General features: G+C 64.6%; 2 protein-coding genes across 5 annotated transcripts; both read right to left on the reverse strand.

Annotated features, from left to right (window-relative positions):
* Nucleotides 1–866: 866 nt before the first annotated feature.
* INS (insulin) lies at nucleotides 867–2,518 on the reverse strand. 2 transcript variants are annotated; one of them, XM_037731147.1, is made up of 3 exons: nucleotides 2,319–2,518; nucleotides 1,924–2,127; nucleotides 867–1,170 (listed from the first exon to the last, which is right to left on the reverse strand). In XM_037731147.1, the coding sequence occupies exons 2-3, from the start codon at nucleotides 2,108–2,110 to the stop codon at nucleotides 1,031–1,033; spliced, it is 327 nt and encodes a 108-aa protein (XP_037587075.1). In that variant the 5' UTR covers nucleotides 2,111–2,127; nucleotides 2,319–2,518; the 3' UTR covers nucleotides 867–1,030. The 2 variants fall into 2 exon arrangements, with proteins under 2 accessions (XP_037587075.1, XP_037587074.1); XM_037731146.1 differs by having other exon boundaries at nucleotides 1,924–2,144; nucleotides 2,319–2,371.
* Nucleotides 2,519–4,669: 2,151 nt separating this feature from the next.
* TH (tyrosine hydroxylase) lies at nucleotides 4,670–12,687 on the reverse strand. Of its 3 annotated transcripts, none has more exons than XM_037731148.1 (14): nucleotides 12,437–12,686; nucleotides 10,474–10,695; nucleotides 9,271–9,445; nucleotides 8,975–9,063; nucleotides 8,704–8,771; nucleotides 8,266–8,316; nucleotides 7,699–7,844; nucleotides 7,451–7,586; nucleotides 7,064–7,133; nucleotides 6,581–6,637; nucleotides 6,249–6,344; nucleotides 5,813–5,946; nucleotides 4,825–5,003; nucleotides 4,670–4,780 (listed from the first exon to the last, which is right to left on the reverse strand). In XM_037731148.1, exons 1-13 carry the CDS (start codon nucleotides 12,536–12,538, stop codon nucleotides 4,844–4,846), a joined length of 1,506 nt encoding a protein of 501 aa, XP_037587076.1. In that variant the 5' UTR covers nucleotides 12,539–12,686; the 3' UTR covers nucleotides 4,670–4,780; nucleotides 4,825–4,843. The 3 variants fall into 3 exon arrangements, with proteins under 3 accessions (XP_037587076.1, XP_037587077.1, XP_037587078.1); XM_037731149.1 differs by having other exon boundaries at nucleotides 12,449–12,685; XM_037731150.1 differs by lacking the exon at nucleotides 8,266–8,316 and having other exon boundaries at nucleotides 12,437–12,687.
* Between the last annotated feature and the right edge of the window lie 2,256 nt (nucleotides 12,688–14,943).

Here is a 14,943-nt window from a genome sequence, read left to right on the forward strand (position 1 = left end):
CGTCCTTCCAGATGAGTGGCAGGTCTGTAGATAGGAAGCCCGCCATGTGGCCCTGCTTATGGGGAGGGGGAGGGCAAAGGGGCCACAGGGGAACCCTGGCCCTGGTCTCTGTCCTGGTGGCCTTGGTGGTTCCCTGTCCTCCTGGGCTGCAGTCCTCTGGGGCTTCCAGCCAGGGTGCCCAAGGTGTGGGTTCCAAGGCCCTGCCCACGCTGCCACCGTCCTCACACCTGCCCCGGCTCACGCTCCCATCTGCCCTCCCCTGTTCCCTCCAAGGCACCAGCAGGGCCCCCAGGTGTCCAGCTGGGCCTGGCTGGTTTGGGCTGTGGCTGCAGACCACTGCCAGCGTGGGCCTCAAGGCCAGGGTGTGTGACTGTCCCAGGACTGCCTGGAGCTGGGGATCACAGGTACCACTCGGCAGCCCCTCCCCACTTCCCAGTCCCCGCCTGCAGGACCCCCCCCACAGCCCAGCCTCCTCCTTCCACAGGGACTCCATCACAAATAGCTCTAAAAATAGAACCTGGGAGGGCTAGGTGGGGGAAATTGCTGGAATGTTCTCATTCCCTTTCCTCAACAAGGTCTCTGGGGACTCCAAGAGCCTAGAGCTACTGAGCAAGAAGTCATTTCCCAGTGGTCCCCCTACCCCGGCCTCTCAGAGACCCCCACAACTCCGAAAGTGGACCCGCAGCCCAAGGGTGGGAGTAGCCAACAGGCATCACCACTTTGGAGAGAACTGCTGCAGGCTGGGCCTGGCTTTTGAGGGCACCTGTGGGCATCTAGAGAGGGTGGAGAGAGCTGGGAGGGACTCATAACTGCCAGGAAGCGGGGCCTGGCCCAGGACCCCCAAAACACACAGACAGCACAGCAGAGCTGGTTCAAGGCTTTATTCCATCACTCATGGTGCAGGTGTGGAGGGCGCAGGGCTGCATTTGGGCCTGCCTGCGGGCCATGGCTAGTTGCGGTTCTCCAGCTGGTAGAGGGAGCAGGTGCTGGTGCAGGCGGCAGTGGGCACGGGGTGGCCTGTGAGCCCAGTCTAGTTGCAGTAGTTCTGCAGCTGGTAGAGGGAGCAGATGCTGGTGCAGCACTGATCCACAACGCCACGTTTCTGCAGGGGACCCTCCAAGGGCGGCAGGCTGCCCGTGATAGAGCCCCCACCCAGCTCCACCTGCCCCACTGCCAGGGCGAGCCACGCAGAGCAGGTCCGGAACAGTGGCGAGGAAGAGGACACAGGATGGCACAGTCAGGGAGAGACGGTGCCCGCCTGCCCACCAGCCCCAGGTCATGCTCCCACCCCTCTCCAGCCGAGCTGGGCCCAGGTTGAGGAAGGGTGGCCCACACTGGGTGTGGACATACAGGGCTTCAATGCCCTGGGCGGTGCCATGGCAGGAGGCTGAACAGGTACCCCCGGTACGTCTTCCCAGGGCCTGTCCCCAGCGCCTGCCCCATTTCCTGACTATGGAGCTGTCATGAAGCCCGGGGACAGGGTTTGGCCCACTGTGGTCAGCAGCCATGCCCTCCTCAGGGTGCCATGGGACATTTGCCCACAGGCAGGCAGTGTGGGGCACCCTGTGACCCCAGGTCACCCAGGACTTGATGTACTCAACAAAACACTGGAAGCTGTGGTCCTCAGGTGAGGGTGGAGAATTGGGCTGTGAGGCATTTGATTGAGGGCACGTGGAGGGAGGAATCTGCCCTGCCCACCCTCTGAGGTATCTCGGAGCTCAGCTGCCGAAGCCAATACCGTCCTCAGGCTGAGATTCTGCCGGGAGATTCTACAGGGAGCTGGTCACTTCATTTCTTTTTAAAAAGTCCACCTGTCTCCCTACTGGTAGCAGCCTCCTGTCCCCTTCTGCCCAGGCTGGGTGGGAGCAGCAGGAGCAGGGGTGGCTGGGGGCGGAGTGGGGAGTGAGGAGCAGTGGGGCTCACCCTGCAGGTCCTCCGCCTCCCGGCGGGTCTTGGGTGCGTAGAAAAAACCTCGCTCCCCGCACACCAGGTAGAGGGCTTCCACCAGGTGGGGGCCGCACAGGTGCTGGTTGACAAAGGCCGGGGCCGGCTCGGGTCCCCAGAGGGCCAGCAGCCCCAGCAAGGGCAGGAGGTGCATCCACAGGGCCATGGTAGAAGGACAGTGACCTGGGAGACAGGCAGGGCTGAGGCCGGCTGAAGGCCAGGTGCCCTGCCCCGGGGCCCCTGGGCTCACCCAAATGCTTCAGAGCCCAGCCACGCCCTCCCACTGCAGAGCTGGGGCCTGGGGTCCAACTGCTCGGAACCCCCAAGTGGGGCAGCCCTGGGCCCAGGCTGGCTCAGAGGCCCTTGGAACAGACCTGTTCGCTGGCCTCCTGTGATGCAGCTGGTCCCGGACTGCTAAGGGCTGCTGGGTCCCCGCTGGCTTTATAGGCGCAGAGCCCATCTTCCCTACCTGCCAACCCTGCCGCCTGGCCCATTAGGGCCTGGGGTTCGGGGGCTGGCAGATGGCTGGGGGCTGAAGCTGCACTTTCCAGATCATTTCCTGGCTGCTGGGTCTGCGGGAATATCTCCTTGGTCGTCAGCACCTCCTCCTCAGGGCCAGGGAGGGAGTCATTAGAGTCTTAACCAGGGGCCTGGTGGCCAGACCTGTCCCTGCTCGCAGCTGGGGGTAAATGTCTCTGGGAGAGCAAAGCCCTCGTCTGGGCCACTTTCCACATTAGACCAGGAGAGCAGGAGGCTGCAGGGCGGAGTTCTTCACGTTGCTGTCCCCAGACTCCTGCCCTCTATCTCTGGTTGCCCGGGATGCCCCCATGGGTGGGTCGAGGTTGTGGGGTGGGGGAGAGAGGGGGCCCCCTCCCTGCTGGCTGCCCAGTTCCCACCCCACCCCAGGACAGCAGCCCCAGCTGAGGCCCTCAGTTCCCCCAGGCAGCAGGAGGGCAGGACCCGGGGACCCAAGGACAAGCAGTGGGTCCCCAGCAGGCCGCCTGTGATCTGCAGTGGCTGCAGGGCTCCATGGGAGGGTGTGGGAAGCTCCGTCCCGGCCCCATAGGCACCCTCCTGGCCCCACTCCTCTTCCGGGAGCCCCTGCCCATCGCTCCTCTCCTGGCCAGGCCCCACCATCCCATCACCCCTACAGTGTGACCTGGGCTGAGCCCTAGGCAGGCACCTGGAGGCCCAGCCAGACCCATCGGGAGTGCACAGGCTCCGAGCCCCACTGTCCGAAGCCCCTAACCGCCTGTGAGCTCCAGGGGCAGGATCAGGAGGTCCCAGCAGCAGGAGGGCGAGATCATGGGGCAGGCAGGTTGGGGCACTGTGTGCCGCGAACCTCTCATCCCTGTGCCCCAGCCTGGCCTCAGCCTCAGAGCCCCTGGGGGCCGCCCTGAAGAACTCGCCCAGCCTTAGCGTCTCCTGCCTAGCCAGCTTGGTAATGGGCAGCAGCTGACTGTGGGGCCCCTCCCTTCCGCCCATTCCACCCTGAGCCATGCTGCAGCAGGACCTGTGGTGACTGCCCCAGGATGCCACCATGCTCTGAGGCCCTGCAGTGGGGGAAGGCATAGGTGCCTCCTTAAGACGAGTGTGTAAGGAGGGAGCCTGGATGGGGGTACCTAGGTGGGAGGGCAGAGCCAGGGGCTGGCCGGGTCAGGGGCAGCGAGGTAGGCACAAGCTCTTCCCCAGGGCTTCCTTGGGGCTCACAGCCCTTCAGAGACACTCCTAGTTCCAGCCTTTAAGTGCCTGCAGGGGCTGGGCACCGACAAGGTGTGTGAGGAACACACTGCCAGGCTGGGAAGGACTGTTGTGCCCGGGAGGGCCTTGACAGATAAGTAGGAGTTTGCCACGGTTGTCAGCCTGGGAGCTAAGAGCCAGGATCCCAGCAGAGCGTGGTGGGGCAGCTGGAGGGAGGGAAGGGCATTGAAGGCCAGCTGGTGTCCTGGCCCACCCTGCAGGATGCCCTGGGGTTGCTCTCTCCAAGATAGGAAGGGGCACCCGGCTGGTCAGGCCTGGAGGGTGCTGGGTGCTTTCTCTGGAGGGCGTCTCCCATCTCACAGGCAGCCTCCTGGGGAGACAGGCCCAGGGCCTCTGCACAGCCACCAGCTCAACCGGACTTTCCCATCAGCACACATTCTGGGGGCTATGCTGAGGCCCCCCTCAGATCGCAGGGTCTGCTCCGGGTGGGTGGGGCATCTCCCCAGTCCTCTCAAGGTCTGGGAGCCCCATCAGCAGGGGGTGCTAGGCCGGCAGGCCCCCCTCTGAGGCCACCCCCAGCCAGCACAGTTGCGACCCCTGCTCCCTGCCAGGCCTGAGAGAGATCCTCCCACTGTCACCTGGCTCCCTACCCTGGGAGGGCACCCACGGAGATGGGGCAGCTCAGCCAGGGTGCCCGAGGGGCTCAGAGCTGGGCAGGGCCTCAGGGTGAGCGGGGAAACTGGCCCCAGAGGGGCCTGCTGCCTGGCCAGGGTGATCAGCCATCTCCGAGAGGAGGAAGGAGGCCAGGGCAAAACCTCTGAGTCAGGCTGGGGTGGGGGCGTGGGAGCCTGGGGCTCCCAGGGTCTGTCTTTGTGGCACAGACACGGGCCAGGCAGATGGAGGCACACTTTCTTTTATTATGACAGTGGATGGGGCAGCAGATGGGGTCAGGGCAGGGCGGAGAGCAGCGCAGCAGCCTCCAGGACCCTGGTAGCTGGACAGGACGTCACCACGGGCAGCAGGACCTCACCATGGGCACACGCAGCAGTTGCGCTGAGAAGCAGGCATTGGGGCAGCAGAAGCCTGGCAGCGGGGAAGGCGTGGGGGGCAGTGGGACCCAGCCCCTTACCAGGGCCTGAGCTCCGGGATGGTGCAGGAGCAGGGGAGGTTGGGAAGGGCCCTCAGTGGCGCCCTGAACCTAGCCAATGGCACTCAGTGCGTGGGCCAGGGTGTCCAGCTCGTCCTGGACACCCTCCAGGGAGCGCCGCACGGCCTGGGGGCTGTCCAGCACGTCCACGGCCTGCGTGTACGGGTCAAACTTCACGGAGAAGGGGCGCTGGATGCGTGAGGCGTAGCTCCTGGGGAGGAGAGCGGCAGAGCCCTCGGTCAATCGTCGGGCAGAGTCTGCAGCCTCCAGGAGAGGGGGGCCAGGGGCTGCATTTCCACCATCACAGTGGCTCCAAGCTCCCGGGGCTTTTCTGAGCCACCTGGTCACAGGCAGGACACTGAGTCCTCCTCCAGGGCTGGGCGAGGGGTTCACGGGGAGACAGGCCAGGCTCCTTTTCCACTAGAGCCTTTGCCAGGCACCCCATCCCTGTCTGCACCTCCACCAGGCCTCATTCTCCAGGAAGCCTTCCTTGACCATATCCCTAAGCCTGTGAGTGGAATTCAGCACCCCAGTCTGACTGACACATAACTCCTGGCCTCAGTTTCCCCAGGGCACAAGGGTGGGGCTGGAGGGAAGATGATGAGCCCTTTTACTGAGGCTCATGGGCTCTGCTCCCCTCTCCTGACACCCTGGTCACTGCACCAAAGGCCCCTCGCCCCAGGGACCCCACACCCACTGTCCCCCACCCTGCCTCTCCCCATCCCAGGTTCCACAGGACCTCCTCACAAAGCTCAGCTCTGCCAACACCCCCAAGAGTGGTCTTGACCTGGCCTTGACCCGGCCACCCAGCACCCCCAGTCCTGTAGGTCTGCCCCTCCACAGACGCTGGGGTCCTGCTCACAGACGGTGTCCCTGCCGTGAGGGGCTCCTGCAACCGTGGGTCCGTTTTCTCGCCTGTGACCTGGGCTCACAGCCCAGCCCTGCTCAAGGCCTGAAGGAAGGCCTGGCTTGTCCAGTGTGGGGGCACAACGGGGGGCTCGCCACAGGAGCCAAGCCCACCTGAGCTTGTCCTTGGCGTCGCTGAAGCTCTCTGACACGAAGTACACCGACTGGTACGTCTGGTCTTGGTAGGGCTGCACGGCCGCAGCTTCGGGGTCGAAGGCCCGGATCTCTGGCTCCTCAGACAGGGAGTGCTGGTGGGGGGCAGGCGGCGTCACTGACCCCACTGCACCCAGGCCCCTGGGGGAACTGGGCACTGTGGCCTGACGCTGGGTGGCTTCCTCGGGCAGAGTCGCCCCCGCCTCCCCCGCCGGGCCTCCCAGGGCCTGGGATAGTGTGGGGTGGGGACTGGGCAGAGACACACTTTCTCCAAAGACAGCATGAGTCCTGGAGGCCCAGGCCGCAGTTTCTCCCCTGGGAGTCTGTCCCCTCCCTGCACTGTCCCCCATGGATGCCCCGCCCCTCCGCTGGGGGCTGCGCAGGGACAGGGTCTCACCAAGAGCTCCCCGTAGGAGGACAGCAGCCCGGCGCCGTAGGCCTTCACCTCCCCGTTCTGCTTACACAGCCCAAACTCCACCGTGAACCAGTACAGCTGTGGGAAGGCCGGGCAGCCTCAGCCCAGGGACAGCGGCCACCCACTGGGCAGCCCCTGGTCACCTGTGACGCGGACACCACCCCAGGGAGGGCAGACCAGGCTGCAGGCAGGCCAGGGTGAGGGTCGCGATTCATGGGTGGAAGCAAAGGCCTCAGCCTGGACAGCAGGAGGACGTGGCCTGGATTCGGACCCCGAAGCCCGAGCCCAGGCCCTGCAGGGAGGGGTCAACCCACCGTGGACAGCTTCTCAATTTCCTCATCCGAGGCCCCCAGGGATGCCAGGCCGATGTCCTGTGGAGCGGGCGGGAAGATGAAGGGTAGAGGGAGGCAGCCCTGGGTCAAGCTCAAGGTGGGGGCGCCAGGGGTGTCAGCAGCCCCTCCAGTGGTCTCTGGGACACTGCCCGGGGGGCAGAGACCTACCCCAGCCACCCAGGGTCCACAACCTCCACCGGGCCTCCTCCTTCAGGCAGCCCTCCTTGACCATATCCCTAAGCCTGTGGGTGCCGTTATCAGGCAGCCGGCAGATGGCAGCACAGCCCGTGGGAGGCTTCCCTCCAGCCCCACCCTCTGCCCCTCGACCCTGGGGCGCCGAGCCCCCCATGGCAGGACCCAGGGGCAGGCAGCACATTTCACACCCCCCCACATCAACCCCCGACCCGTCCTAGGCCCCAGACCAGCCCCTGGGTGACCCTGGTTCCCTCTGGGGCCACAGCGCACCTGGGAGAACTGTGCGAAGGTGCGGTCAGCCAGCATGGGCACGTGCCCCAGCAGCTCATGGCAGCAGTCCCTGCTCAAAGGAGGGCGGGGCTGAGGGGCCACCCACCGTACCCCCAACCCTCAGGTCTGCCTGCGTGTGGGGGGGGCTGAGGAGCCACTGGTTGCACCCCTCACCAGAGGGGCTGCCTATGTGGATGGAGAGGGCAGCTGAGGGGCCGCTGGTCCCCCCCTCCGTCGGGGCTGCCTGTGTGGACCGTGAGGGGGCTGAGGGTCCGCCCACCGCACCTCCCACCCTCAGGGCTGTCTGGGCACAGGAGAGAGAGGGCAGCTGAGGGGCCACCTGTTGCACCCCCCACTCTTGGGCTGGGGGCCAGGGCGTTCACTCACGGCTCTGGGGAGTGCATGGGCGAGGACGCGTGGCGGATGTACTGGGTGCACTGGAACACGCGGAAGGCCAGGCTTGCCAGGAAGTCCCGGGCAGACAGCAGGCCGGCCACAGGCCGCAGCTGGAAGCCCGTGCGCTCTGCAAGGGGCCACCTGGTCACGGCCACGCAGGGGCGAGCTAGCCATGCAGGGCTGGGGCTCGTGGCGGCCGGCCCGGCCCCGGCTCCCCGCCCCTCCCGCCCGGGGCACACCCTTCAGGAAGCGGGAGACGTCCTCCAGCTGGGGGATGTTGTCCTCCCGGTAGCCGCTGAAGCGCTCCAGCAGCGCGAAGGCTTCCAGGTGCTCCCCGCAGGCGTGGGTGGCGTACAGCCCCTTCAGCTTGGTGTAGACCTCCTTCCTGCAGGTGGTGGTGCTCAGGCCCTCTCAACACCACACCCCAGTGCCCGAAACCCCCTCCCGGAAGCCCCTCCTGAGCCGTGGGCACCTCTGCCTGCCTGAGCCTCCCCAACACAGGCCTCTCAGGGACTCCTGAAGACCCAGGCCCCTGGGAGGGGCTTTTGCTGGTGGCTTTGGGGAATCCCAGGAGGTAGAGGGTCATGAGGGGCGGTCGCTCAGCACTCTGGGGATGGCCCAGCAGGATGGGTAGCCTCTTCCTCCCAACCTGACACTCTGAGCCCTGGAAGTCCCTCCTCTTCCTGGCCTTAGTTTCTCCTGCTGTGCCAACATTCCCGGAGGTGGCTCTCACACGCCAGGATTCTGGGAGGTGTCCCCCGGGCTCCTCCCCAGCCCCTGGCCAGCTAGCTGCACAGGGGTCTCACCAGGTGGCAATCTCCTCAGCGGTGTACTCCACACGGGGAATCGGGTCGCCACTGGGGAGAGGCCAGTGGTCAGCAGGTGCTCTTGGACAGCAGGAAGGTGCAGGAGGTAGGGAGGGAGGGAGAGAGCCTCACTGGCCACAGGACCACACCCACCTTGTGCAGCGAGGACTTTGGGGTAAAGGATGGAAGGAGGGTATGCCCTGGTTGACTATACCGTGAGCCGGCTGTGTGGCCTCTGTGGGTTGCTTTAGCCCCCCTGGTGCCTCAGTTTCTCCACTGGGATTTGGGGACAAGGGAAAGCCCTGGAGCAGAGCTGCCTGGCAGGAGGCACTGATGCTGGTGACATGATGGGTCCTCCCCTTTGTCCTTCCCTCCCGCCCCCCAGGTCCAGCGTGAGCCTGCAGGACAGTCTGCGTCCCCAGCATGGGGGCTCCTCACTGCCTGTACTGGAAGGCGATCTCGGCAATCAGCTTCCTGCGCTGGCGGTACACCTGGTCGGAGAAGCCCTGAGGACAGAGGGGATGCAGGGGTCACGAGGCTGTGCCCGGGAGGGGCCCTGAGGGCAGAGGGGATGCAGGGGTCACCAGGCTGTGCCTGGGAGGGGTTCGGGCCTCTGGGGCTCCTGAAGCCGGCAGACTCCCATCCAGGCTTGGGCTGAGGGTGGGGATGTGATTGGGACAGGGGGCCTGGGCCCTCCGGCACCACTCACCGGGTGGTCCAAGTCCAGGTCAGGGTCGAACTTGGTGACCAGGTGATGACACTTGTCCAGCTCTGACACTTTTCTCGGGAACCAGGGGACTTCCAGGGGGATGGAGGAAGAGGTCTTGGTGAGCTCGGAGCCGTGGGACCGAGTAACTCACCTTGAAGCAGCCTCCCCTATAAGACTTCCGGGGGGCAGAGGCGGCTGGGGCTGTGATAGCTGTGGGGGGGTCCCCCTGCAGGAGCCTCTGCACCCCAGAGCCTCAAGGTCATTTGGTGGCACTCAGGACAGAAAACCAGCCTCACCCTTGTGCTCCACGGGGCTGTGCACATCCTCTGACACCTGGCGCACACCACTGAGCAGGGCGGCCAGGTCCCCTCTGGGTACCTCCAGGCGCACAAAGTACTCCAGGTGGGGGCCCCCCGCTCTAGGCCTCTGGGACGGCCGGGTCTCTAGGTGGTGGATTTTGGCTTCAAATGTCTTAGGGAGCAAAAGCAGGAAGAGAGGTGAAATGAGAAAGACAGAGACAGAGAGAGAGAGTGAGGAGGAGGGAAGGAGGAGGTATATCCGGTCAGCCGGCCCGGCCCAGTCCTGCCCTTCCCTGCCCTGCCCTGCCCTGCCCTGCCCTGCCCGCTCCTGCCCTTGACCTTTGCAGCACACAGACCCTGTTCTCCCAGGCTCAGGTCAGCGTGCGCCGCCAGGCTAGGGGTCGCCACTGGCAAACTGGGTTTTGTGTCACGCACATAACCAGGAGTTGTCACCGTGTGAGCCTTGACCTGCTTCTGGGCGGCTCTGTGTGTCCTGAGGCTGTGCCACACAGCCTGGCTCCCCAGCCACTGGTCAGACGCCGCCCCAACTCTGGTAGCCTGGTCCAGGGCTGCAGGGTGGGGGACACTGAGTCTCACTGGCCCCTGAGCATCCAGGGCACTGGCCGGAAGGGGCCGCTCCACCTCCCCAACGCCCCGTTGCCCAGCAACAAGGACTGTGGGTTGCAGTGGCCCTCGGGCCAGGAAGCCAGCTCTGCGAGCTGATGGGGAGTCTGGCTTTAATGTCATTTGGGAGCCTCTTCCCGGAGCCAGGTCACCTGCCCCCCTAGGCACAGTGGGTCCAGAGTGACTAAAACAATCAGCAGTCACCTCAGCTGCTGTGCTGGACGGGTGGGAGGGGGTGCCTTGCCCTACCCCTGCCTCCCATGCTGCCCTGCTGGGAGCCCCCCCATGTATGAAACGGTGGATGAGGGGCAGCTGTGGGTGGGCAAGGCAGGGGGAACAGTGAGACTTGATGGCCTCAGCCCTAGGGCTGGGCTCAGGATCCCTCAAGAACACGTGGTGCAGCCAGAAGCCAGGGGGGCTGAGCAGAGGCCTGAGACTCCCCCACTGCACCCTGTGCTGGCCTCAGGGTCCTGGACCGCTGCGTCTCTTCTATAAAGGCGTCAGGGACTCACCCCTCCCCCCACAGCCCCACCTGCAGGTGCACTTGCCCCAGGGACACAGAGGCCACCAGCTCACCTCGAACACCTTCACAGCTCGGGACAGCGCGGAGGGCTTGGTGGCCCTCGGGGAGAAGAGCAGGTTCAGCACCGCCTTCCCCTCCTTCTCCTCAAAGGCCACGGCCTCCAGGGGGTCCCCAGGCTCCGAGGAGGCTGCAGCCGCCGCTGCCGCCACCGCCGCCTCCCTCTCCTTTCGGGCGTCCTCGATGAGGCTCTGCCGCCGCCCAATGAACCTCGGGGACTGTGGGAACAGGGGTACCTGTGTCTCCTCCACCTGCTGAGCCCCTGGAGGTTGGTCCCACAGAAACCAGGGAGGAGAGCGCATTGCTAAACACCTACTGTGTGCCTGCTCGGGCAGACGCTAGCTGAGGTGCCTGTGGGCATCGACCCCGGTGGGGGGCAGCCCAGCCAGAAGTGGTGGTGGTAGGGGAGGAGTAGGGGGCTCTGTGGGGAGCAGACAGACAGAGGCAATGTGTCACCTGTCCCCAGGCCAGGCGCTAACCGGATTAGTGATGGGAAGAGGGCGATGTCTCGATGGACAGTGCCATCGGCTGCTGGGGAGGGGACGGCAGCTCAGGAAGGAGCTGCCCCCACAGGGCCCCAGTGAAGAACCCCTCTAGCTTCTTGGCTCCTGCACAGGGTCCCTTTCTCATACCTCCATCAGGACCCTGTCCTCCGGCCCTGCCCCTCTTCACTACCCCTGTGCGCCCGCTCCTGGCTGCCTCGTCATCCCTCCACCCTTTGTCACAGCTCAGGATGCAGGTGTCTCTCCCTGGACTCAGCTCCTCTGACCCCCCGATCCCGGAGCCGTCCCAGGCCTGGACAGAGAACCACTTGTCAGATGCCTGGGACTCATCTCTTGGAGCTGAACTCCCGAGACAGCTCTGGGCCCCTTGTAAGAGAAGAATCCACTTTGTCCAGCGCTTCCAGGTCTTGGAATGTGAATCGGGCAGCAGGAGACCCCTCGGAGCCACCCTCACCCTCGGGGATGTGTGGATGCAGCTAGAGCCGCAGTTCCAGGCTGTGGAGAGCCTGAAGGCTGGGCCCTGGGTCCTCTGGGGAGGGGACGCCTGAAGGGGAGCCTGGCGGGGGGAGGGCGCTCTGTACCCCTGAAAAGGTGCATGGAAATGACCCTGCTACAACCACACCATGTTTCATTCAAGGTCCACAAATAAAAGCCTGTTTAAAATGTACCAGGGAGCCGACGGTTCTGAGTGCCTCAGGAGGCACCGAAGACCCGTCCTGTTGGCTGAGACGCTCCCGATTATCCAGCCTGGCCCACACAGCCCCTTGGACACAGGGCTCCCAAGTGTGGTCCACAGGGAACTCAGGCTCCACGGTGAAGGAAGGAAGGAAGGAAGGAAGGAAGGGAGGGAGGGAGGGAGGGAGGGAGGAAGGAAGGAAGGAAGGAAGGGAGGAAGGAATGGGCCGAGGGGAATTGCCCCAAAGCCCAGATACCCTTTGACTCTGGACTTGCCCCTTATTTGCCCAGGAACCCCCACCATGAGCTGCTGCTAGAGCCTCAGAAGAGTCTGGGGGTGCCTCCCCGAACAGGTGGGTTGGTTGGGGTGCTGACAGAGCAGCTGGGACAGAGGGAGGAAGGGGCAGGTGGGAGCAGGGTGGGGGTTGCGTGCATGCAGCAGCCAGGGATCTCTGGCTATCTGGGATTTTGGGGATGAATTTTTTTTTCATGTTTTCATTGTTAAGACTCAAGATGAAGCAAGACACAGGGACCCATATAACACCAGGGAAGGCCGGCCCAAGAAGGGCACACACAGGGACAGGCACCGTCTCACTCTCCCCCCTCAGCGACCCACACACCAGGCACGGGGTATGCCGCTATGCCCAGGACTCCACACCCATGCTGAGCCCCAGGGGTCTGCATGGACCTGGAGCCCGGGGCTGCCAGCCAGGCTGGGGAGCAGCAGAGACAGCTGGCACCAGTCCCGGGCTCCGGTCCACTGAAGCCCCTGGGCACCTACCTGCCCTCTTACCATGATGGCCTCTGCCTGCTTGGCGTCCAGCTCAGACACAGCCCTGCGAAAGCCCTTGGCCTGCGGTGCGGTGGCGTCGGGGGTAGGCATGGTTTAGTGTGGAGGTCCCAGCTCTGTCTCCACAGCCCTGGCCCAGCGGCCTCTTATAAGCTGAGCTGACGTCAAAGCCCACTCTGGGTCCCCCACCTTCCCCTCCTCATGTCCCCCACCCCTGCCTGCTGTGCCTGGTGGAGGCGGGAGTGGGTGAGGAGGGAGGGGTGGAGGCGAGGGAGAAAGGGCTCGTCCGTGGAATCTAATTGCCTCCACTCTGCAGCCCTGTCTGAATCATCCTCAGCCCAGGCGGGCTTGCTTGCAGGGACCAGGGGCTGGCTCGTGCTCTGCAGGGGGCTGAGACAGCCGGGCTCCTCTTGGCCCCATATCCCTCAAGGGGGCCCACAGGGAGGGGCTGTCTGGGCAGCCCAGGGGCACACTTTTAATGAATGCCAGACCCTTGTGGCAAACAGACCCAGAAAGCCCCAAGACGGGAAATCCAGCCTCCAGCCTCAGACGCCAGGAGGCCATTTGTTTGCTTCTCCAGAAAACGCCAGGCCGTGTGCCTGGTAGACGTGGTTCCTAGGAGTGCCACCTGCCCTCAGCCCCCAGGCCCTGCACGTGCGGCTCACGGGAGCCAGAATGTCCCTGTCGGTCTGGCTGTCCAGTGCGGAGGACCCAGGAGGCCGGAGGGAAGACATCTCTAAGGAGATGCCCACGTTTCTGAACGGCTTCCACCTCCTGCATGGCAGCCCCTACCAGAGCGGCCAGGGAAACCAGGGCTGGTACAGCGCCCCAGGGACAGCTTCCACCCACTCCACGCAGCCCCTCCGTGGCCCACCACTAGCTCCCGGCTTCCCTCGGAGGTCCTGTGGCCCCTCTTTTGAAGAGCACGCCTGACCCTCAGTGCTGAGGGCCCCATCAGCTCAGAGAGACCCTTGCAGCTCCTCCTCCACCCCAGTGGGCCCTGGGGCAAGGGTGATCCTGGGGTGACCCAACAACTCCCCTGAGGACAACCCCAGCTGAGAGCCTCTCCCAAGTTTCGTGTTCACCCCACAATCCACAGACACCCGTGCCCAGCCCACGCCCCCTGGCACCTCCTGCTCCCAGCTGCTGCCCCGACCTGGGCAGTGAGGTCCCTGCCCAGGGTGGCTTCTGGCCCTTCTGGTGGAAGGGGAGGGCTCCTTGTCTCTCTGGGGTCAGCAGAGATGGCCAGAGCCCACCTTGACAATGCTGGAGTGGAGAGAGGGAAGGACATGGCCCCGGAGTGCGTGGGCTGTGGCCACCGCTGACACTGCTGTCCCTCCTGGAGAGGAGCCACTTCCAATGGGCATGGGGCCCTCTGCCTCTGCTGGGCTTTCTGGTGTCAGAAGCCCAGGTGCTCCCTGACTTCTTGAAGGCCTACCCCAGCTAGTCTCTGTGGCACCCAGAGCTGGCATCTCTCACCGCCACTCTGCTCCCGTCAGCTGCGGGACCCCCGCCCTGTTCTCTTCAACAGTAGCCCCCGGGGCCTTTCCTAAAACTGCCTCAGCCATGGCATCCCTATGCTAAGTGCTCAGTCAGAGCATCGGGAAGACCCCCACCCTTCCCACTTTGTGCCCCAGGATTTGGGGCTCCGTGACCCCCAGTTTGCAATGTCATTCCTCACCCACCTCTTTTCCAGGTGAGCTCCTGTGCATCCCACAAAACCCAGCTCAGTCACTGCTCACTCTGCAAGGCCTGCCTTCTTTGCTATGGCTCCCTCAGGCTCCTCTGGAACCTCCCTGGGGGCAGACACTCCACCCGTTTGGCCCCTGCTGTCTCCCAGTGCCCAGGGCAGACCCCGACCCCTCTCGAAGACGCTGTGCCCTCTGCAGCAGTTGCCAAGAGGCCTCTACCTCTAGGTCCTGGCCCACAGTAGGTCTGGGGTGTCTGCTCAGAAGGGCATCAGAGGGATTTGCCTCCAAGACCGCAGCCTGAAGGCCCAACCTCTGGCCTCACCCTGTAGGCTGTGAGCTTCTGTCACCCGGGGCTGAGGCCCCCCTGCCCCTGAGTCCCTGATGGTGGCCCCCCGGTGGCCCGCCTCCATGCCCAGCATCCAGGCCTGCTGAAGCTCTGCACAGCTGTCCCTGGCTCTCCTCAAGGACCCCCGAGACTCTTATTTGTGTCCCTCAGGATGGGTTGCTGGGCATCCCTTGGTGAGGCAGCTCCAGGTCCCCTAGCCCCCACCCCAGCTCTATCCAGCACGGTCCAAGTGCTCAGGTGCCCAGGCCAGGAGGTAAGACCTGCCTGACAAACAGCATGCCGGAGGCTGGTGGCCCACTCTGCCGGATGTGGGTTTAACCTTTCAGCAAATGTCTCCTCTGATACAAATACTGCTTTCTAATTCGTTTTCCTGCCTGCGCCAGCCGTGCTTTCACGGAAGCCCTGTGGGAACTAGGCTTTCTAGACTATTCCTTGGGGCCAGGCTCTCCGGAGGCAGGAGC

The sequence above is a fragment of the Cebus imitator genome, unplaced genomic scaffold, assembly GCF_001604975.1.
Source record: "Cebus imitator isolate Cc_AM_T3 unplaced genomic scaffold, Cebus_imitator-1.0 Scaffold384, whole genome shotgun sequence".
NCBI classification, from domain to species: Eukaryota; Metazoa; Chordata; class Mammalia; order Primates; family Cebidae; genus Cebus; species Cebus imitator.